At 42.3% G+C, this 23,926-nt stretch overlaps 1 protein-coding gene across 1 annotated transcript in view; it reads left to right on the plus strand.

Annotated features, from left to right (window-relative positions):
- The first annotated feature begins 1,700 nt into the window (after positions 1-1,700).
- The window catches only part of adarb2 (adenosine deaminase RNA specific B2 (inactive)), a 290,068-nt gene continuing 267,842 nt past the window's right edge, over positions 1,701-23,926 (plus strand). Inside the window, exon 1 of the mRNA XM_015954895.3 lies at positions 1,701-2,220. Within this exon, the coding sequence (XP_015810381.3) occupies positions 2,121-2,220 (100 nt within the window). The 5' untranslated portion in view covers positions 1,701-2,120. The remainder of the gene's footprint in view (positions 2,221-23,926) is intronic.

Consider the following 23,926-nt stretch of genomic DNA (forward strand, 5'->3'; position numbering starts at 1 on the left):
TTTTCACCCAAAAAAACTGTTCAAATTTTATTTTCATTTCATTTTGCTGTGTTTATTAACAAAATTGTAGCTATTAGTCTGACACTACAGTGAAAAGTTCTTTCTGACACAGCTGTTTTATCTGCATATGAATATTTAAGGTTAGATCACAATTAGGAAGAGCAGAGATGTCCTTACACTTTTGCTGTGCTGTTTCCAGCTTTATCATATTTTCGTTTTACATCCTGTATTAATTTTTCCATGGAGACATCACCTAGAGAGGTCACCGCTCTTTGTTTTACCTTGTAGAGACACTTCAGGAGTTTCAGGAACAGAGAACGTGTTTAACTAAGAACAGAACGAGGACGTCTGTCTACAGAAGGTGTGCAGCTCCAAACGTATGGCTTGGCCTAAGGAAAAGGTTTATGTGAGCTGGTGACAGAGAGAATAAAGCAGGTTTAGTGGAATCTGACACCCCCACTGACCTTGTGCTACATGTGTGTTTTTCTGCACATCTGTGATGAGATGATATATACATGTAATTCCATTCCTAGCCAGACGGAGGTACTGGGGGGGGGGGGGGGGGGGGATTTGTGTAGGGAGAGAGGGAAAAGAAGAGTCGTGAGTGTTGGCTACAGCTAACGCGTTACTCCAAGGGTCTGATAATAAACGTGAAGAATAATTCCGTGAGTCAGTGGGATTTCATGGCAACAACCAACCCAACTTGGCCTTTTGATGTTATCGGAACACCCCCACCCCCCCAATGCACCCCCACCCTGCCAGCACACCTTCATTACAGCCCAGGTAGCAGCATTGGCAACTTGTCACATATATTGATTTCTCTTAAACTGCAATTTACATGGATATTTGTGGGTGTCCTGAGGGCAGAATGCTGCCTGGATGACCGCCCAGCCACCCTCTCCGTCTCCGCTGCCCCTGCGGGCTCAGAGGAAACATTTCCATCCAGAGCAGAGCTTCAAAGTGACTTTTCCATCTCACATCAACAAACACGATGTACTGATTTGTTTTGTTATTTTTCAGCAAAATGCATGGCTTTTTATTTTTTATTATGCAAATTTAAAGCAGCTGGAAATGTGTTTATCTAGGAAAGGCATTTAAAGGCAACAACAGTTTTTTGCCATCTTTTAGATGTCCTGCTTGTTTCTTTAACTCTGCAACCACAGAATCTGCATGTTTTCACAGCGAGAGCACCTGAACACGTCCAGCGGCACCTCCCCACTAAACACGCCTGACCTTCTGCTGCAGAGGCCGGTGGACCAGAACAATAACCCGCAGCAAGGAGAAACACAAATGCTTTCTGAAAGCCTTGACACCAGGCTTTCGCACAAAAATGCCAAAATGTCACAATCTTCAAACTTTGTGACCACAACAGTTTTTATTTTAAGTTTTTTTATGGATCCTGAAAGCCAAAAACTCAGATAAGAGGTTCTAAGTGAAGATGTGTTTGGAGAGCTTTGAAAAGCTGTAGGTTTGTTGCATTTGCAGTAATTTTTCCTTTGATTTTGATAAAATGAAGAATATTCACTTTGGACTTTTAGTCCAGCTGGAAAATCCAAAGACCTTGCATAAAACCCAGCTAACAAACATGAGACTCCGAGGAAAGTATCTAGTTTTCTCGTGTTGACCCTTGACCCTTCGGTAGTGGGCAGAATCGAGACAGCCTTCTCTGGTTTTAAGAAAATTGCAGAAAAAGTGCGCGAATCCGGGTGAGGCAGGGGTGAGAGCTGGTGGGTGTCGCCGCTGATGTCACACCTCCCAAACAGACGCCATTGGACCCTAATTAGAAACCTCGGCAGCAAATAGATAGGCGTCCCGCGTGATTGAGTCCAAAGTGGCTGATGCCCAGATCTGTGGCTGGGTGGAGAGGTCTCACACAGCTGCCAAGCTGCGCTGCGAACACAAGCACCATCTCTCCGTGAGCTGGAGGCGAGCTGGACTTTCTGAGTCGCAACAGAAGCGCGGAGAGACCCTCCCGGTTCGGTTCGGAGGGGCGATAACAACAAGGCACGGAGAAGAGATATAACGCACCGGAGCCGAGCAGAAGACGCAGCGCTGTCAGAGACACGGGCACGGGCTGAAGTAGCGCTGATCGGAGTCCAAGTTCTCCGCAGACTGCGCCGATGGCATCCGTACTGGGAAACTGCAGCCGCGCGTCGGGCGCTCCGAGCGGCCAGGTCAGGTGCAAGCTGAAGCGGAGGAGGAGGCGATCCAAGAGAAAAGGTACTTTACGACCCTCTGCTCCTCTCTAGACTCTCATTTTCAGATTCAAACCGGGGTGGGTACCGGAGCGCACGGCCGCGGAAACGGCGGGCGGAACCGGAGCGCACGGAAGCCGCGGCCGTTTCGCGCGTCTCGATCAGCCCCGCGGCTCTCCGCGGCGCCCCTAGGACCTATCATCAGGTCCTTCACATCCGGAGGCATGTTTCAGGTTAGAAGGGAACATAACAAACCGCGGCGGCGGCGGCTGACAAGCACGCATGGTGTCTGGTCCATAAAGTTTAGTTTCTGCGGAGTTTTTAACATCAAAAGGCTAATTTGAACCTGAAACACACTCCTGCTTTTTTTCTTTTTTATGCATTTATTTTTATAAAGTCTTTATTTTACAGGTTTTATTATATCTGATATCCGATAAACCCCGTTTCACTTTATTTAACCAACATTTTCCTTTCAGCTCAGATTTTCTATATTTTAATAATAAAGATAATAAAACTGCACTCATCGGAATGAAAACGCTGACATGTGAATGCACCACTCCATCCAGGGTTAATCCTATAAACCCTTAATGGGTTCCTCCTTTTAGAGTTTCTAATGAGGTTTTATTTGGTTTTATGTTTATTGTCTGAACTCAGAGATCTGATTCTAACCTCCACAGAGTCCAGCTGAGCAAACATCTGGGCCTAAAACAGAAAAAGTCTTCATTTCCTTTTGTCTAAAATTTAAATAGTTTTCATCCTTTCAGAAGACATAAATAAATAATTTACCAAACTAAGCAAACTGTAAAACAGTCATCATGAACGCTGATTTCTGCTGACTGGATCTGTGGTGGATACTGGTGGTGTGGTTTAGTGCCCTGCATCTTTACCAGTGAAATAATACTGGAATAAATAAAATAACAAAAATAAATGAAAACTTCTCATCTCACCAACCCTCAGGTTAGGAGGCGTTGTAACCATTTTCTTTGTGTTAAACTCAGGCTTATTGTCAGTATTTGTACAAAATTTAAAATTAATTATTACAGCCATTAAAGTCCACCCCCGTTGTTAGTAAAGGAGCACCAACAGGTGTAGTTTTATTAAGTTAGGTGATGACCCCAGTGCCGCTGAGGCTCCATGATGCCGCCGTGCCATCCCATCACACCGTGGAGCGTGGACGAGCGCGTTGACGTCTGTAACTGAATGCATAACCAGCCTTCATAAACACTTGGCTCTTGTCATCAAACCACAAGCAGACAAACCGTGCTTCATTTCCATAACCTCTTGATTTTTAATAGCCCAAGTAATTGAGACAAGGGAGACAATACATAAAATATAGCGCAGAGGCAAATGTATTTACATAATGGAAACGACAGAATTGGTTCCACAACATTAAGCATTGCATATGAATATCGCACATTAGCTGACGGGCCTTCGGAGTGTGTTTTTGTGAGAGGCTAATTTATCAGCCCTGCTGATTCACTCTGATAACACGGGACATTAGGGGCCAGCTCAGGGGCCGGCTGCAGACGAGCTGTGTGTTCGGGAGGGCCGCCAGAGCCCGCTCTCTCCCTCTGGGATTCTCTTAACACATCAAAGAAAGACTTTTTTTATCCTTCCTACTTCTAATTTGACCTCAGATTATCCGTAAGCTGGACTAAGTTTTCTTCATCACTGCTCTTCATCTTAAATGCCAAATGATTGTCGTCTTTTTTCTGCTCAATTATTATTTATTTTCTAAATCTCGAGGCATGAAAATCACAGAGGGATTATCGCGTGGCATTTGAGGCTTAATCCCTTGAAAAGGCTGCAGATTGTTTATAGATGGAGTCACTAAAACCTGCGAGTGTTCTAAAGGTTTGTCTGTCCTACAGCTTTTCCACCAAACTCCTTTATTTTTCATTCGTTTTTTTAAAACGGACAAAACAAATAAGTCCAGAGTGAAGATTACAGACCTGAGATTTGTTTGTTTCTCATCTGTTGGCAGTCGTTCCTGCCCCGAATTCCCAGAAATCCCAGACTCATTGAATCCATCAGCTTTGGTTTTTGGGTGTTCGCCCCCTGACTTTGCATCGCGTCTCCTAGAAGCAGCGTTAGACTCTCAGGCGAGCCGTGCTTTTGGTTAATCACAGCTTTGTGATCGGTGGTTTGGTCCCCAGAGGGTCAGAGGCTGGGACATGGTCCAGGTTTTTTAAGGACAAAAATATACGCTGAATTCATGTCAGTCAATCAGCAGCGTGATCTTTGTGGCACACCTTCTGTCTCCGTTATCCACATGTGCTTTTTCTGAAATGTAAAGAGCAACAAGATTTTTCTTTTATAGCCACACTCATCATCACATACTCCCAGTAGCGTGTATCGGCACCGCATCAGGAGCGCCGAGGGGGAAATGTGGTAAACACCGTGAGTGAAACCTAATTTATGTGGCAATCACTGTTTACGCCCTTGTTTATGGAGGCAGCAGCAGAGGAACGGGGTGCAGGTGACCATGGGGGACGGGGTCCGTCACAGGCCTGATTCTGACTCGCTCTTGCTGCATCAGGTCCAGAAGGCGAGAGGTAGCATAAACGACAGGCTGCTCAGCTCTATCCGCTCCCCTTTTAGCGCCAATGGCAGTGATGGAGGTGGTGTCGAGGTGAGCGTAGAGGTCAAAGGTCAAGCTAGTAAGCAGTTATAGATTTATTAGGTCCCCTCAGTGGCTTTCAGTGTCGATTAAAGCAAAACAGGTCTGAATTGTTATTTAGTTAATGATTATTAATGCATTTTTGTTTAATTTATCCTCCACTCATTAAACACAACACGGTTTAGCCTTATTGATGCGTGCAATAAATGTAAGGTTTCAAACATGTAAACATAAATATTGAAAAAAGCTGAAATGTTTACAACTTTATAATAATAATAATAATAATAATAATAATAATAATAATTGTTTAGAAAAGTTTTTAGACCACAATAAAATAAAAAAGTCTGTGAAAATATCATCACTAAAAGTACTATATGTATTTTATGTGTTAAATATAAACTGATGCAACACATTATTATTTATTCATACAGTTCTTCTGATTGTGTAAATCCATCTGAAGTATTTATGCTTTTATCATAAGAAACAGAAGAAACAGCTTTCCTGTTGACTCATGCTAAATAAACACCCTACGGCATGCAAATGATGCATAAATAGCTTTTGACAGTAGTGTGATTTTCACACAGATGTATATTTTTTTAAGTCCATTTTGCAGGAAATGGCCCTAGTTCGACTCCAGCTGCATGCAGGTGTGTTGAATGTCATTGTCCCTTTCTGCCTTCCCGCTGTCTTTTTTTCAAATTAAACATGAATGTGTTTAAAAGGTTTTAAAAAGCAATTGCTAAACTTGCAACAGGGTTTAAAACTGAGAGCAATAAAAATGATTTTTGAACACAAGTGTGTGTGATGTGAAGCCCAACTAATGACGGCACCAGTAAAAAGCCAGACGTGGTGCTGGTTTCTATGTTGGGACTTCCCAATGTCACAGTCATGAAAGCAGACCAAGGGGAGATGTATTCTGCAGATGCAAAGCTCCAGTTTCAGCCTGAAACGGTTCTGTCACATTTGTTTGCGTTGATGCTGATAATGGCATTAAGAGCTGCGACAGGAACACCGCTGGCATTTATGAGGTTAATGAAGGTCGTGCAGGCAGAAACGGGCATGGCGCTCTGCTGTGTGTGCTCACATGGCTTTGTGAATTTACAGGCACTTCCTGATTAAGGGTAGCTGTGGAGAGGTTGGCGGTTTAGGACACGGTGTCCTCTAAATGACCGAGCATTTAGCTGGGGGGGGGGGGGGGGGGGGTATTGCCACTGACTGTGGTCTCTTGAGGGCAGCAGATAAAATGACCAAGGAAAAGGAACAGCACAGCTTGGGTGCATTAGCATAATTAGTAATTATCGTGTCATAGTCCCCTCTGGCTTTATGGAGTTTGGGAGAAAAATAAATTGTACTTAAAGTTCAGCAGCAGCAAACAAATTTCATGTATAAATGTCTAAATGACCCATGTTGGAGCTGCAGCGTGCCGCCTCAGTCGGACTCTGCTGAGAATAAACCTCAACAATCCAAAGTATGTAGAGAGGAGAGAAGTGCATCAGAAGGTGACACTACAGTTAATTAGTTTGTTGTTTGATGACTCCCACTGTTGGAAAGATAAGGGTATTACTCACACTGCAAATAACTTGCTGCACTTGTTGCCATGACGACCAAACACAAACAGTTTAATTGAGTTAGTCTTGTGTTACGCTTCATCAATCTGTCCACAACAGCTTTCAAAACAATGACTAGTTTAGGGGAGATGTTTGAGAACGGCACAGCGCTAATGTGTGTGTTCCTGTGACGGAAACTACCAATGCCGCCTCCATATGCTAAAGTGTGTGTGTGTGTGTGTGTGTGTGTGTGTGTGTGTGTGTGTGTGTGTGTGTGTGTGTGTGTGTGTGTGTGTGTGTGTGTGTGTGTGTGTGTGTGTGTGTGTGTGTGTGTGTGTGTAAGAGTGAGTGCGTGTGCGCGTGCCTGTTCTTCTGTCAGCCCTCATCAACAGAGATGCAGTGCTCTGAGTCGGAAGCATTATCTCCTCCTGTCAGTGTTTGTGCGTTTTGAGTCCACTAGGCAGCAACAAGTGTGTTCCGGCGAGGTAGAGGAGGGATGAAGCTTCCTGTAGCGACTGTCAGCTGATTGTGAGGCCCTGTCAGACTGGAGGAGGAAACACGCAGAGCTTTGTTGTTCTCGTCCTCAGAGAAGACTAGTTAGGAGCAATAAGCTGCAGCTTCTTCCTTCAGAGACGGCGTTTAGAATTCAAAATCAGCACCTCCAGACTTTTGCTTGCTTTTAGCACCTGATGATAATGTTCATCATCCAGAACGGCTTTGCATCTTGATCTTTCTTTAATTGTCAAAAATATCAATATAATGTTTTCCAGAGAGTCCTAAAACACAACCGGAAAGAGTTCTTAAAGGTGTGTCGTCAGTTCTTGGGTTTCAGAATCACTGTTGATGAAGAAGCCTGAAGTTCTTAATTATCATTTTGTTCAAAAATAGTTTAATCAGTTATTTGATTTTCAAATTAAAACATTTAAATAAAAGTTTAGCGTTTTTTTTTATCAGCACAGTCTACTAACGGAAATATTATCTTTGTTTCATTCTAGTGGGGTTCTTTGACCTTTCAACAAGTTTTTACTGAACTGAAATTTAAATAAACTCAAATAAATCTTAAATGTTTATCTAAGTTCAGCATTGCCATGTTGCATTATTATTATTTTTACACAATGACCCTTATTGTCCAGAATTAACACATGAATGTAGAACATAAAGACTCACTTTCTTTTCATTTAATTGTGTTAAATCACGCAGTTAAATAATTACTATAATAATGTTTAGTGTACAGTGTATTGTGATTTGAAAAGCACACTAAAGAAAACAACCCGTTGACTGAACTATGATTAAATGCTGTTAGCATCAAAAAGAAACAACGTGACTCAAACTAAACGTAATCTTTAAATTTCACCAAACCGACACAGTGAACTACTTGCTGGGTGAGATTCAGTTCATTTAAAAACGAGTTCCTTTTCAGGCAGCTGATTCTTGCTGTTGTTTTAAACACGCTACATCAAGACAGGCTGTCGTTATCTAATATGAAGTCCTGCCAATAGCGTGGAAGTGCCCCACACATCACAGAAGCAAAACATTTCTCCCGTTTATGATCCTAATTAGCTCTAACTGTGCCATCATCCCTGAGTCATCACGCCTGGAGAGAGGCCAGATCATTTGACGGTCTGCAGTTTCGCCCGTCGCCTCTCCTTCTACCTTTCTTTCATGTCCTTTTGAAAATCTCTCCCTTCCTCTGCGTTTGTTCTTCCCCTCGTTTCTGCAGCTTCCACACAGCTATTGTTGTCCCCCGGCGGGCTCAGGCGGACTCTCAGCACGGTGGCTGATGCTGTGAATAGGAACATATTTCAGAAACTCCAAATAGAAAATCAAGAGGTGCTGGTGCTGGAATCTGGGATCTAATACAATTGCCTTTGTTTTACAAATTTAGTCCAAAATGCAGCAAATCACTTGAACTGAGTTAAGTCGCCATGAGGGGCATTTGAAAATTAAAAACCCCAACCACGTGACCAGCAACTGATGAGCCGGCACACTGTGCACTGCTGGCTTAGAGCTCCAGACTCGTGTCATGCTTCAGCCACAGCACAGCGTAAGTGGCGCTTGTGCTGTGCTGACATGGCAAATTTAACACTGATACCCCACCGCCTTGTATGGAAGAATGAAATTGGATGAAGCAGCTTAAACGCTCACCGTCCCCTCTCTCGCCATCGGACTGGGTGCCTATTTGAGATAACGTTAATGAAGGGGCCTAAGCTAGAGTAGACACGTCTTATTGCGTGGTGGTGGTGGGGTGGGGGTGGGGGGGTAAGGAGCGGACATCTTTTAGCTCCATTAATAAAGAGCGTTTTACAAGAAGGCCTCTCCTGAGGCCCTGTCTGCAGGTTGGGGAAACTCCTATGCCTTTAGGTGGAAACACTCCTCCAAGAAACTTCTCCTAATCTTCTGTCACCGAACTCAGGCGGAGGAGAACACAATAATCACTGCTGTCCATCTTTTGTAGATTATTAATGTGAATGAGCTGAGAAGACTAATTGGCTGCTCTTGTAGCTTTGTATCCGTTTCTTCTTGAAGAGCTCGCATTGATTTGAATTTCTAGGTCCAGTATGTTATTTTCTTTGAATGTATGCTAAAACAGATCCCAGTGAGCTTACTTTATATTGTCAGAGTGTGACACAATGGAGTGATTTACACAAAATCAAATAATAGCTGATCAGCTCAGATGACGACAAGACCTGCCTGTTCCAATGTTAGATGAAAATATGGAAAGCCAAATGTGGTATAATTGTTTGCACATTTGTAATGGTCTATGGCAGGGTTACTAAACTCCGGGTCTCGAAGGCCGGTAACCAGCACTTTTTAGTGGTTTCTTCAGTCTACACACTAGAACCAGTGGTTAAATCACCTTTGCAGCAGCTCATTAGGCTCTGCAGAAGCCTGTTAATCCCCTACTGATTGAAATCAGGTGTGTTGAAGCAGGGATAAAACTAAAACATGGTGGATTCTGGCCCTTAAGGCCTGGAATTGTATAGGCCAGGTTTATGGTACCTTACATAGGCCATTAACCAGGTGTTATAAGTGTCATGTCCTGTTACTGACTCATTTATTGACTTTAATTTAGCAACAAGGCTAAATTACCAGAAACAAACACTCCCGACTATTTTCTCTAGGAGGGCCTAGACTCATCATTACTGCTGTGGTCTCTAGTATAAAAGTCAAGTCAAGTCAAGTCAAGTTTATTTATATAGCGCCAAATCACGACAAGAGTCGTCTCAAGGCACTTCACATAATAAACATTCCAAATCAGGTCAGTTCATTAAGCCAATCAGAAATAATGTTTCCTATATAAGGAACCCAGCAAATTGCATCAAGTCACTGACTAGTGTCAGTGACTATGCAGCAATCTTCATACTAAGCAAGCATGCAGCGACAGTGGAGAGGAAAACTCCCTTTTAACAGGAAGAAACCTCCAGAGAATCCTGGCTCAGTATAAGCAGCCATCCTCCACGACGACGAAAAGAACACCTTATGAGTCATTCTCTAAGGTTAAAAGCTCTCATCCTCCTGTTTAAGGAACTGGAAGTTAGTCAGAGGATTGAGACTTACTCATTAATATTTACAATGTTCTACCTATCACTTCTGATGCGCCACACCATTTATGTTGTGGGGTTGCTAATGCTAAAGGTTAGCAAGATGCACTCTGCTGTCTCGTAGCTGCTAAGTCAAGACAGCATTATTTGCTCACAAGCCAAGATGGGTGAGGCCATGAATGCTAATTTATGTTTATGTTTATGTATTTAGCAGACGCTTTTGTCCAAAGCGACTTACAAGTGATAATCGGCATTTTGCCCTTGAGGCTAACAACAACAATAACAACAACAACATTGACATCAGTCATGGAGAGGAGGGAACAAGGAGTGGACAGTAGAGAGGGGGGACGGGTGCAGGCAAGGTGCTAGTTAAGAAGATGCTCTCTGAAGAGCAGGGTCTTCAGGAGTTTCTTGAGAATTGAAAAGGAAGCTCCTTTTCTGGTAGTGCTTGGAAGGTCATTCCACATTTGTGGAACGATGCATGAGAAAAGTCTGGATTGTCCTGAGCGTGGTGTAGGCACTGCTAGCCGACGATCCTGTGATGACCGGAGCGGCCGGGCCGAGACGTAAGCCTTTGCAAGAGGATTCAGGTAGATGGGAGCTGCACCATCTCGGACTTTGTATGCTAGTGTTAGCAATTTGAATTTGATGCGTGCTGCTAGCGGTAGACCATGACGTAGATCTGTGTGGATTTTACTCACCTAAGTGCTTCCTCGTCTATTTTCTTTCACCGGCTAATGCAGGAAATGGGGGTTGAAGACAATATCACTGCCTCCTACAGGCTTGGCATGCCTATGACTGTATTTCACAATGCACTGGATTACCGTATTTTCACGACCATAAGGCGCACCTAAAAGTCTTAAATTTTCTGCAAAATGTATGCCGCGCCCTATGGTGCAGTGCGCCTATTGTGTTGTTGTGAGACGCGAACGTAGTAGAAGAAAAGGGGCATGGCGTGAACGTGCGGACGTGAGCGAAGACAGACCTGTGGATCTGCCACATCGTCATCAACATCCTCGCTCGCCATTTGCCTCAGACTCCGGCTGTGAGTCTCTGTCCACTTCCTCTGCCTCCAGTTCAAAAAACAACCGTACTATCTGAACTGCCTGGTGGACATTTATCCTTCTCATCATCCTTTATTAAAGCCTAATAAAAGCCTACTAAACTGCAGCGACAATATATCTGTCCGGATCGCTCCAAAATATGAAGTTTACCGTCAATATTTGTCTAATTGTTTGTTGTTACTCCGTTCGCGCCACTCCTTTCCCCGCAAAGCGGCTCCTTTTTGTGCACATCTCGTTACTCGTGCAGCCTTCCTCTCTCTCAGCTACATAATGATACTTTTTATCAATTGAATATGTGAGACTTCCACCAACAGCAAAAGGATCTCATGTTTTTGTGGGGTTTTTTGTGTTCACAAGCACATTCCCTCTCACGGATTACGAAACTGCTGTTTTGACAAGTTATCAAATTGTCTAAAAAATAGGGTTGTTTTTTAGTTTAGTATAACTCAGCTTTTACGTTGCCTATTAACAAAATTAAAAAACTGGGGTGTAGTTTATAATCTCCTTTTTAAAGCTGAATTGAAACTGAAACTCAGGGAGGCGGAGTCTTGCTGTTACAGCGTCCCAAATCAGACCTGTTCAAAAGACGCGGATACGCGTCCATGGACCCCAGAGGGTTAATAAAACACAATTCAAATCATACTATTTTCTCAGGCCTATTAATAACACACATATGATTTTGTTCATGTGGAAAGTTTATGTGGTTAAATCCACCAACTACCGGTAAACACATTCTCAACTTCAACACAGCGCATCAGCGCTTAATGCGGCGCTGCAAGCAGCTGCGACCCAAAAATGTACCAGAACCGCTCACGGCGCATGCGCAATCATGCATCAACACTTCTCGCCCGCTATTTCCCTAATAACACACGCTGTTCGTTTTTATTTCTACATGTTTTTTTAATCACAAAGATTGTCAAGAAAGCGTGCTTGTCGTGTTCATGTCAAATTAAACTGATCACAAAACACAGATTTACTTTCTTTATTTCGTTTTCCTCATCCAACCCCCATAAATCCCTGTGTGACCTCCTGCAGCACTCCCGGTGTACGCCCGGCTTTAGTAGGAGGGAGACCCGCGATTATCGCTTTGTCGCGCATGTCTCATTGAAAATGAATGGAGGAGAGGCGAAGTTGCCTCCCGTGTGTCGAGCCCATTAGAAGAGCACGAGCCGTCAGCGCACACAATGAGGAAGTGCACGTGCGCTCTAAACCAGGTCTGAACCAGGACTAGACCAGTAAAGTGAAGCTTGCTTTTGGCTGTTTATAATTTTCACAATGTCTGGTTTGCACTGATATGTTCCGAGTCCCGAGCCCGCACAGATGTTTTACCGGTACGTTTTACCGTGCCCGCGCCCTATAACCCTGTGCGCCTTTTGTATGTGTTAAATACCAAAAAGACACCCGTAACTGAAGCTGCGCCATATAATACGGTGCACCCTATGGTCGTGAAAATACGGTATGTGGACCAAGGCCTTTTCCCCTGATAAGCAGAGTTGATATTTAGTTTTACGTATACCTGCATCGTGTGTACATGGCTCTAGATTTATAATCTGTTTTTAAAATGATTATGTAAAGAAACAACTGCTTACATTTAAGCAACACGTGTTCTATGAAGTAGTGATTAACTGTATTTATATCATCTCTGGACTCTGTAGGTTTCCAGAATATTCTCCATGTAGCTGATGGCTGATTGTAAATGCACGTTTCATTGACCCGAGAGGCTGATGGAAGTGTTTAAAGGCAGATTAGTAAAGTGATAATAAGTGAACACTTCTCTGGTGCCTCCTCATTCTGCTCACATGCAAGTATTAAATACCACCCCACCCCCACGCCCGTCCTACAGTAAATCCCTCTTTCATCCATTGATTCTATCATCCTTTAGGGGCTTTTTCTTGGAGAGAAAGACAAGCTTATCGTGCAAGTCTGTAAAAAGGTATTTAGAAAAGTCTTTGCTGGCATTAATGTGCAGATCACTCCCGACTTTGCTGGCGTTGGTCAAGCTGGAGTTTTATTTACCTCCAGGCTGATTTGTGCGACACGTTAAGTCCTGTTTCCTAACTTTCCCAACAGTCACACACCATGGTGTTTATTTTTCACCTTGCCACCCTGGTTTTGATTTGTACAGCTTGGAGTGCTGGAGCGTAATAGATGTGTTTGCATTTGCCTGAAAAACTAAGAGTTTCAATCAGCCATCCATTGGCTTTGATAGCTCAGAGTGTATTTGGTTTCCCTTAGATAAGGCCTGAGTATAGTCAGATTCAGCTGAATTGTTTAACCACACATGGAGCTTTGGCATGGGTCTGCTTGGATGGCATTTGTCGTATTGGAGAATTTCATCCTCACTCCTCTCCTCCACCTCGCTGTTGGTGGTGCTCCAGGGCTGTAACTGCTATGAGGGGGTGAAAGGTGCGATGTTTATATCTGTAGCTAGCCTTTTTTGTTTACCTCCCTTCTTGTACAGCACGTTGGTCAGCTGGCATGTTGTTTTTTTTAAATGTGCTTTAGAAATAAAACTGGTATGGTATGCATAGAACCAGAGGCTACACATGTTAGCACCCATAAAGGACAAAGACAGGAAGTGTCCGTGAGACGATGGAACAGGTGGCCCCCCATCCATTTTCAGACCCAAGGTAAAATGAGAGTGAAACATTCTCCTGGTTCCTGAATGAACTTCCTGCAGCATTTCAAAAGGTATTTCTTTCTAACCATCATCAACACTTGACACAACAGAGAACACTCATTTCGCCTCAAGAAAAAAGTCATGCAATCATCCACTAGAACTCTCCTTGCCCAGTTAGTCCTGAGATAAAAGGTCAGTTATTTTTTTATTGGAATGGCAAAGTGATATTTTACTTACATCTCAACTGATGTGGAGAACAAATGAACTTGTATAACACTCATTTCTGGTAAGATGTATTATATTACAGTATATGGATACAACAATGTACCTGTATGCACCTAAGTGAAATACCTTATTGTCCAGTGATTATTTCTCATTGTATTAAACTTGATATTCAGCATTTTTAAGGTGGTCTTAGTGATAAAGTAAAAGTAAGATGAAATTAAAATCACGGTTTGAATTAGGGCTGGGCGTAATGGCCTAAAATCAATATCACGATATATTTAGGATTTCACCTCGATAGCGATAAATGGATGATAACTACCGGTATGCGTAGAGACAAAAGTTGTCCACTACATGGGGCTGTCATTACGTTGAGTCACAATTTTACGTGACTCAGTGTGGTATAGCTTCTTAAAGGGACACGAATGTTGGCAACCTACACACATCTTTTCATTTTTGTATTATGAAATTCAGTGACATGGGAAAAATATCTTGATAAAAGTCGGAAATTTCGATAACCATACATTTTCTATTTATTGCCCAGCCTTAGTTTGAATCATTGTTGAATAAATGATAATGCAGATCTTCTTCTATAGACATTTATTTGTTTTCATGGTGATTACCAACATGTCAGTGGGCTGAAGTGTGGGTAGTGGTGACAGAAGAATAAAAGTATAATAATTTTAAATGATAAATAATACACAGTTTCTTAGTTATGAATATGAGTGAAGGTTTGCTCACTGAGACAAAGTAGATGCTGGATGATCCTGCAGACAGCATCCAATATGGCTGCCCTGCTAGAGTAGCTGCTGGATCTCCTCTGTAGTGAACATGCTGCAGCAGCGCTAGGAGTACTAACGGTTAATGAACAACAGCAAATCCTGATCATTTAGAAATCTGGTTTTAATTTGGTTTTAAGCAGAGATGTACTGACGTTCTTTACTTAAGTATTAGTACAGATACCTGTGTAAAAAAAACTACTCTGCTAAAAGTGAAAGTACTGAGCAAATTTATTTACTTAAGTAAAAGTAAAAAATACAGGCTCTAAAAAGTACTTAAGTACGAAAAGTAAAAAGTAAAAAAATTAAACCTTAAATAACAGAAAAAAAACATCTGGTTTGGATTGAGAAGTTTATTTCAACAACACTACAATACTTGTTGGAGATATGATGCTATTAATGTTATTGCTATCACCACATATGGGAGCATTTAACTGAAGTAGTTTTTTCGGCAACTTGACTTAAACATTGTGATCATGGAATCAAGGTCACTTTAAATCTTCAAGTATTTCCTTTTGAGAGGAATTGACTGTTTGAGACTAAATAAACTTTTTATTGAGCTTCATCAGAAGCTCGCTTTCAAAGTTCTTTGCATCAACACGTGCCCTTTTGGGCCTGAAAATGAGTCCTGCAGTGCTGAAAAGCCTCTCACAAGCAGCCGAGGCAGGCAGAGGTGTGTTCAGCTTCAGTGATAGTATATTGCATACTGCTGAAAAAGATTTCAATATATCTGGTTATTATCAGCTGCTTAACGACACCGAGCGGACTCACGTTCACGTTTGAAAGCAGCGCTGATTCCAGAAACCTCAGCACAAAGTGCGTTCGTTAATCTGAGCCAGCATGACGAATAAAGGAACGGCGCCCCCAACTCAGTTCGGGTGTTGCGTTCCACCCATCCTAAGGGTCTACGTAGGGGGCGGGCGTATTACGTGAATGGACCCATCTGATTGGCCGCATTTCAGAAGGACTACATTTGATTGGTCAAATAATACTTCGGCGTAAAAAACAGAGCTGGTTTACAAAAAAGTTGATGTATGACACGGATGGAAATGTTTGAACCAAACATTTATCGCCGTTTGTGACGTGCTTTGCGATGGGCCTATCGCACGTCCTGTTATCGCGATGACGATAATCTTTCGATATATTGTGCAGCCCTAAAATGGCTCTTTCACATTAGGATCGGCTCAGTTGTTTGATCACTACAGGGTTCTCCATTCTTTTAACCGTCTTATCCCACTAGTCTCAACTGATCAAGCTCCCAAGTTTTTTTTTTTTTTTTGCTCGCTAATGTTTGGCGCTCATGCGTAGATTTCTCCGTGCCACTATTATGGTGGAGACCAAGTGCTTGTTCACTTCCGTGTCCCTGAGATGGCTGTGTGATAACAACCTGGCTGTGGGGGTCGAGCCGACTCTAACGTGAAAGAGCCATTACGCAATTTGACATAAAAACATTAAATTGGGATGCTGCCCCCGCGACCCGGACCCGGATAAGCGGAGGAAGACGACGATGACGACGACAACATTAAATATACAGGATAACACAGAACACTGTAAAACACTTGTTTCCATTGGAGCCCTAAAAGCTCAGCAGTAGCTGAAAAAAATAAAATCACGCTTACCTGTATGTGTTTTTTCAGATTTGATGGTGAATTCTTAAACGCCAGAAGCTCGTGGTTTTTAGGCTGGCACAAAACACAGCACATTCGCCACAAATCGTTCTTGGAGCCAACAACGTAAAAGAGTTCTTTTAAATAAGGCCAAGGATGATGAATGCATCGCTCCTCCAAACCTGCAGCATTTCTCAGGCCACTGTCGTCATCCAGGTTGTTAGTTAGTGTTGTTCCGGGTCTCAAACTGCGCACCTTCTCACCGCACCATTGATTTTCCCTCTGTTTTGCTCTGACAGTTACGTAATGACGTCATCGACTAATACGTGCAGTACGTGAGGTAAATGTCGAAGTAACAAGACCATTTTGAAAATGTAAGGAGTAGAAAGTACAGATATTTGGGCTCAAATGTAGGGAGTAAAAGTAAAAAGTTGTCAGAAAAAAATACTCAAGTACAGATACCTAAAATAACTACTTAAGTACAGTAACAAAGTATTTGTAATTCGTTACTTCCCACCTCTGGTTTTAAGCTCTGACTCCTAAGATGTTTTCATGTTTTTTTGTGGGCATGACACAATTGTTCGTCAGTTGTCTTTCTGGTCAAATTTAAAGTAACACAACTGTTTAGGCTTGTTTTCTGAAGTAAATGGAGAAACAGGTAGATGTGTTCACGAAGACAAAATGAGAATTTTCTGTTTCCTAGGTAAGGGATTACACAAAACCCTTTTTAGACGTGGTTGGCAAAAATTGCATAATCAATATAAACCTGACCCAGTTGTTTTTCGTTTGACCCAGCAGCTGGTTTTGGTTTGATTCTGACGCACAATGCTTGTCTGTCGCCACTGTTCCTGGTATCAATGAATGTTGGAAAAAACACAGCACAAAGAACATGTGTGTGTCCACCCATCATGTCTAGAAGTTGTAACTGTATTGTAACTAATTGTGTGCAGCACTTCTGCAGCCAAAAGCCCGGACCAGCTGATTTGAAGTTTTGCTGCTGTAACCTTGTGGTCTGTTGGTTTGCTGCAGAGGAGGAGAGTGGCAACGCGGTTTAATGATAATAGCGCTGACGATTACAGCGATAATCCTCCTGCTATTCCTGCTGACTGTGGAGGGCTCGTGCTTTGTTCTCTGCCCCCCCCCCCCCCCCATTAGCGTGATGGAAGTTCATTTTAATTTGAATGGACCATCAGTTGGATAGAAAGAGGTCTGCTTGTCTGTGTGTGTGTGTGCCAACTTCTGTGGAACAGAAACTGAGCACTGAGCGCACTCGCACACACACGCACGAACGCACGCACGCACGCACACACACACACACACACACACACACACACACACACACACACACACACACACACACACACACACACACACACACACACACACACAATGCTGTCAAACAAAGACACAACCTCAGAGAGGTGCCTGCAGGTGAATATGGCGACCTCTCCAGGCTGCAGGTGCTCTAATCTTTCGGGTAAATGTTTCAGGTGTTTCTTTTTCTGTCAGCCACAAATCACTTAGCTATATACACTAAATACATTTAAAGATAAAAGTGTTGAACTGATTATGAATCCAAACGGAGTTTCCTTTTTTATTTTGCTTTTCCAACTCCTCACTAACAGCTGGGAGATGGACTTTCACTTCTAGAAGCATTAAATTCTCATTTAATTCAATAGATATATTTAACTACCTTTAACATACCTTTTTGATTTTAAGACAGTTGTGCTTCCTATAAGATGAAAATCAGTAATAGCTTATATAATAATTACCAATAATAGTTCTGCAGCACATAAATATGTGCTTGGCCTGCGTATGTGGTGATGTGCTAATTAAGCGTTGTGCAGCTTGTTGCTTATGGTAATTAGCCACGTGGAACCAGAACCCTGCTATTCAGGGTGAAGCGGTTGTGTTTTAACATCTGCTAATTTATTACAGCCATTACTGTGGTTGAGTTTCTTACAGTGCTTTAAAAATTAATGCCCTGCAGTAAAACAAACCCTCTGTCCACAAGATGGGAAAATACTTTAGAGCTTGGAAAGATAAATGAAAAAAGTAGGATTTGGTGCACAAAGGAAATTTGACTTTGGTTGTTTGACTAAAATAATTTTCAGAATGACAGAGATAGCAAACTTTCCAAAATAAAAGTGTGCCACAAACAGTGCTGGTCTTTTAGAATCACACCCTTTTTTCTCTGTCATTAATTAACAGGCATGGTTGAGTTTTCCTTAAAATGCATGCATCCTACTTTATGTAAATGTAAGGAAAATGCACCAGCACAGAGACATGGCGGTGCAGTTGGTGACACACTAAAATGCAAAACAAAATAAAGAAGAATCCTTTAGTGAATTTGGGCCAAAGACTTAACTCTGAAAAGGTGGTGTCATTTCAATTACCGGAGTAATGCTGTATTATAATAATTTTATTGAGCCCTTTAGTTTGTTTTAGGCTTGATTTTAAAAGATGCATCTTTACATTCATCACTGTTCTGCCTGTAACCCCTACAGAGCCGGTACAGAATGGGATGACAGCAAATAGAAAGAAGACACATGAGCCAAGGATAAAGGCTCTGTGCTCAAAAAGATTGAGTGTAGCTACAGTTTTGGATGGGTGAGACATTGCATACGCATGGGGAAACATGTGGACGTGATTCACTTCTCTAAATGTGTTTGGTAACTTTTAAAAGGCTTATTAATCAAACATTTTATGTACAAATCACAGTGTTTATTGTTCAGTTAGAGTAAACGATCTGTGCTATTTAGTGTCTGTTAGTAGGGTGGAAATAGTCGCAGATGAATATTTTAATAATCTAGTGTTGTTTTTTTATTTTGTCGACTCATTCAGCATAAACACAGGTGCTGTACTGTACTTCATTAGTCTGTACAGTAAAGCTGCAGTCAGCAGCATCCCAGAGACAAATGACTGTCCTTATTTGTCCCCTGGTTTTGCACAGGCTTCCTGTGCCACAGTGAGAGTTTGTGCAGCGCTGAACTGGCAGAGCGAATAAACAAGGCTCGCTCCTACGGTGTAGTTTGTCATACCCGTGACTCCAGGGCTATCTAAATACCATCCAAGTGAGCGCCTTCATCATTGCATTCATCCTTACTGGTGTAGGAGATGGATGCCCCACTGGTCACTCAGGTCATGAGTTATCTCTCACTAGAGGCTGCTGGTTCATATAAAGGTCAAAGGAACATTTGTCTTCAGAAATATAGGTCCTCCTGATGCCGGCACACACGGATATACAGCCACCCCCCTAGGAGTCTCAAACTTGCATTTCCCTCTGAAGAAAAGAGTTTTATTTGTCTTGCATTTTTGATATTTATAATTTAATGCCATCCATCCATTTTCTGGAGGGCTATTCTTCCGTCTCCCTATAGCCACTTGGGTCAGCTTCTCTGGGGGAATCCTAAGGCGTTTCCTGGCCAGCCGAGAGACATAGTCCCTCCAGCGTTCCAACCCTCGTCTATGGTCACGAGCTTTGAGTAGTGACCAAATGAACGAGATGGCAAATACAAGCGGCTGAAATGAGTTTTCTCCGCAGAGTGTCTGGCTCTTAGAGGCAAGGTGAGAAGATCGGTCATCCGGGAGGGGCTCGGAGTAGACCCGCTGCTCCTCCACATTGAGAGGAGTCAGTAGAGGTGGCTCAGGTATCTAGTTAATTAGTTATAATTTAATGTTCAGTCATAATTTTAGAGTAGTCAAACTGTCAATAAAATGTAAAATCAAGTATTAAAATTATTTTTCCTGTTTTATGGCATTACTCACTACAGTCATTAGAAACAAGTTTCAGCACCCTGAGATGATGTGTGATGTGTTTCTCACAGTGATGAGCAGCTTTGGCCTAAAACATGTCAGGTAAAGACAGCAATAAATAAAATAAAAATAAATAAATACTGAGCTAAAACATAGCCCAGGCATATTAAATGACTATCTTACCAATATGTATCAATTCATCATAATTAGGTATCAGATTTTTGTTTGCTGGCAGTCAGAATAGAAGTGCTCACAGCTAAATTTGACTCATCTAATGAATGCGGGGACATTTATTTTGTGTTCCTTTCCCCAGCTACTTAGCTGAATTAAGCCTTTTTTAAAGTTGTATAACTACTTGTGACTCACCTCTGTGCAGACACGGCTTCCAGAATAAACTTATTTAGGTAAAAACTACAAAAACTGAAACAAAATATGCATATTGGAAGATTTTCAACAGTATTAAACCAATAGAAACTAATCGTTTTATAATTAATGGAACTATTAAAATGAAAATCAGCTCCTCTAAACCTGAGACCATTGTCTTTAGTCCGAAAAGGGTAGAATGCCTTCTTCGGGTCAGAGATGAGGTGCTTCCTCAAGTAGAGGAGTTTAAGTATTTTGGGGTCTTGTTCACAAGTGAGGGAAAGATGGTGTGTGAGATCGACAGGTGATTTGATGCTGCGTCTGTATCCGGCGTTGTACCGGTCTGTCGTGGTGAAGAGAGAGCTGAGCCAGAAAGCAAAGGTCTTGATTTATTGATCGATCTACGTTTCTACCCTCGTCCATGGTCACGAGCTTTGAGTAGTGACCGAAAGAATGAGATTGTGGATGTCTGGGACCTCCCTTAAGGGTGAGAAGCTCGTTCATCCAAGAGGGACTCAGAGTAGATCCACTGCTCCTCCACATCGAGGGAAGCCAGTTGAGGTGGCTCGGACATCTGGTTAGGATGCCTCCTAGACGTCTCCCTGGTGAGGTTTTCCAGGCACGTCCAACATGGAGGAGGCCTAAAGGAAGACCCAGGACATGCTGGAAGGGCTGTCTCTCAGCTGGCCAGGGAACGCCTAAGGATTCCCCCAGAGGAGCTGGCCCCAGTGGCTGGGGAGAGGGAAGTCTGGGCCTTCCTGCTTAGGCTATTGCCCCTGCAACCCGACCCCAGATAAGCCATCTTAAATGGATGGATGGAACAAATAAAAACAGTCATTCAGCTACATTTTAGAAATTAAGTCATCAGATGCATTAAATAGCTGTTTCACATTAGTCCTTGAAACCATATTTATGAATGAAGAGATTAAAGTAGATTAGATTAACATCAATATTCCTGAATCTGCTACATAATAACAAATAAGACAAGTTGTGTTAGGGTTAGAGTTAGCACTGACAGAGGCGAGGCTGCCTAGCACAGGCGACACTGGTCCATTTGACCACTACAAGTAGACAATGTGGGTTAAGTCGACACAGCAGAGCTTTCTGCCATAATTAATCCTACAACCCTCAGATTTCTGGACAACTTGCTCTACTTCCTGAGCAATTGCTGCCCTGGGTTCCTACTCCAAACAGCAGGAATCCCGTTTTCTTGAATGCAATTACATGTCTTCTATGTCCTCCACCGACAGCAGGGACAGATGCATAATCTTCCACTTGTTCCAGGAATCCATTACGTATTCGGCACACACTTTTATACAAAGCAACGTAAAACGTTTAACCTATAAGGCATGTTGTGATCTGTGGGGGAAACTGGAGTGCCCGGAGGAAACCCATGCATGAATGGGAAGAACTTGCAACTCCACGCAGAAAGGCCGCAACCGAGTTTCGAACCTGCAACCGCTCCGAGGCAACAGCACTACCAACTGCTCCATCACCTTACCAGGTGCAATCCGTCAAGATAGGAAAGAGCTCCCTTCTTCGTTTGTAATGAGGAAAAAATTTATATTTTTATAGAAAATAAATAAACCCCTTCTTGTTTGGTTCAGCTTGGTAATTGGATATTATTGATCTATCAAATGCCACTTAATCACATTGTTGGCTATGATAATTACAGTACAACTAGAATCAATTAGCCTGGCCAGCCATGCCAATGCTTCCTTATGGGAAGCAAAGGGCCTGGTAACACTGCCATTCAAATACCCCCCTGAGAAATGGCATCTGAAGCTGAGCGTGCTGTGGCTCTTTCTTCTGTTCTAAAAGACTTGATTATTGTGTCTTTCAAAACCACAAAAAGTGCTTTCTTCTAAAGAAAGGCGCTCGCACCGTCACCAGATGCCATCTTTTACTACAACTAAAAACTACAGCGTCACGTGATACAGTCGTCATTTCCGCCCTTTTTTGATTGGTTATTTTTGAGCTGGCTAGTCCCGCCCCTCATGATGATCTATGCCTCTGAGTATCCAGACTTGTCCTCTAGGGCTTAAATGTGCAAGTATAGTATTAAAACTGCTTTAATGTAACAGGCTGAAAGCTGGAATGAGAATGTTAACTCTGGCATAAAAAAAATAATAATAACGCACAAGCAGATTAGCTTTTAACATCTCCCACAGACCTCCTGGTTGTGAGCTGGAGTGGTGTTATGCAATGAGTCAGGCCATATGAATGGCAGCTTTGTTAAACTGGAGGATGCATTATCATTACAGTAAAGTACAAACCGAGTTGGAGTGGTGAAAAGATCTTTAGTCCTTCATTTCCACTCATTAGACTCCTGTAACAAAGGCAGGTTTGCTCACAGTGTGAACATACAAGGCACTTTTCACAGCCACTAACATCAGCTGCTATGATGAGATGTAATAACAGGAGAGTTTAACGACGCCGCGGAGGAACGGGAGCATTGCAGCTGCAGCTGCTAATAACAGATACACAGACAGAAAAAGTGGAATTATCCACTGAATCAATTCGCTTGGGAACAATTAGATCAGCCCAGGCTGCCAGCATCAATACTAAAAACTGCTTTGCACGTATTTGTTTGATGAAAAAAAAAACGTTACTCACTTTAAAACTGTATCAACGACAAAAGAGGAGGATTTTGACACCAAATTTAGAACATTTGGCAAACCGTGAGATTCCTCATGCATGCCATGAGTCAGTTAAGAAAATAAAGCAATTAGCTCATTTTGTCTTGAGCAGGTGTTTTAATAAGTCGAGTCTCTCATGCATACAAATGATAAAAAACAAACAATAGGATGTAGCACAACAAACAAACAGCTTTAACTGAAACATTAGTAATGAACAGATAATTTTATATCAATGTCAGTTTTGACAATTAAACAACCTTGTGAGGTCTGATGCATTCGGTTGGATACTTTCATCAAACATTATTACCCTGATCTACTGTAAATAAGGCAGGTTTGAGTATATTTCAAACTCCTGAAGAGCTACAGATACAATATATCAGGCGAGAGGGGAAAGGTCATAATCTAATATGAGCTAGTTTTAAAACATTTGATATACTTTTATGGAATCACCATACAAATGCTGACAGAAGTCCAACAAAGGGGGATCAATAGTCCACGGATTTAAATGAAATCATATCCTGGATTTTTTTCTTTCGCAAAGATGGGTACAAATTTCAGGACACACAATAACGTCTGTTTGCTCAAGCAAGGACTTTTTAACTAGACAAAAGGGTGACATACAAGTATAGCACTGTTTTTATTTTGCCTACCCAGTACTTGTTTATTAAAACTCCTAAAAATGTACCTTGTGGTTGTTGAATAAAGTTAGATTGGGGCGTCTAATGTAGCATAACAAAAGCCTGCTTTCATATGTGAATTAATAATGTTGCAATGGCCACAGAGAAACAGTTTGTTCTGAGAAAACTGGTTTAATGCATCTTAAGCTTAGACACACCCACTAAAATTTGCATAGCAAAGCTATCCTCTCTAACCCATTATTCCCCTCCCCTGTCCAAACGGAGGTGATTAGCGCTGCTCTTGCGGCTGCACGCCCTGAAGTGAGGAGAGTCCCAACCCTACCTCCCCACCTAG

The sequence above is a fragment of the Nothobranchius furzeri genome, chromosome 7 (assembly GCF_043380555.1).
Source record: "Nothobranchius furzeri strain GRZ-AD chromosome 7, NfurGRZ-RIMD1, whole genome shotgun sequence".
Taxonomy (NCBI): domain Eukaryota; kingdom Metazoa; phylum Chordata; class Actinopteri; order Cyprinodontiformes; family Nothobranchiidae; genus Nothobranchius; species Nothobranchius furzeri.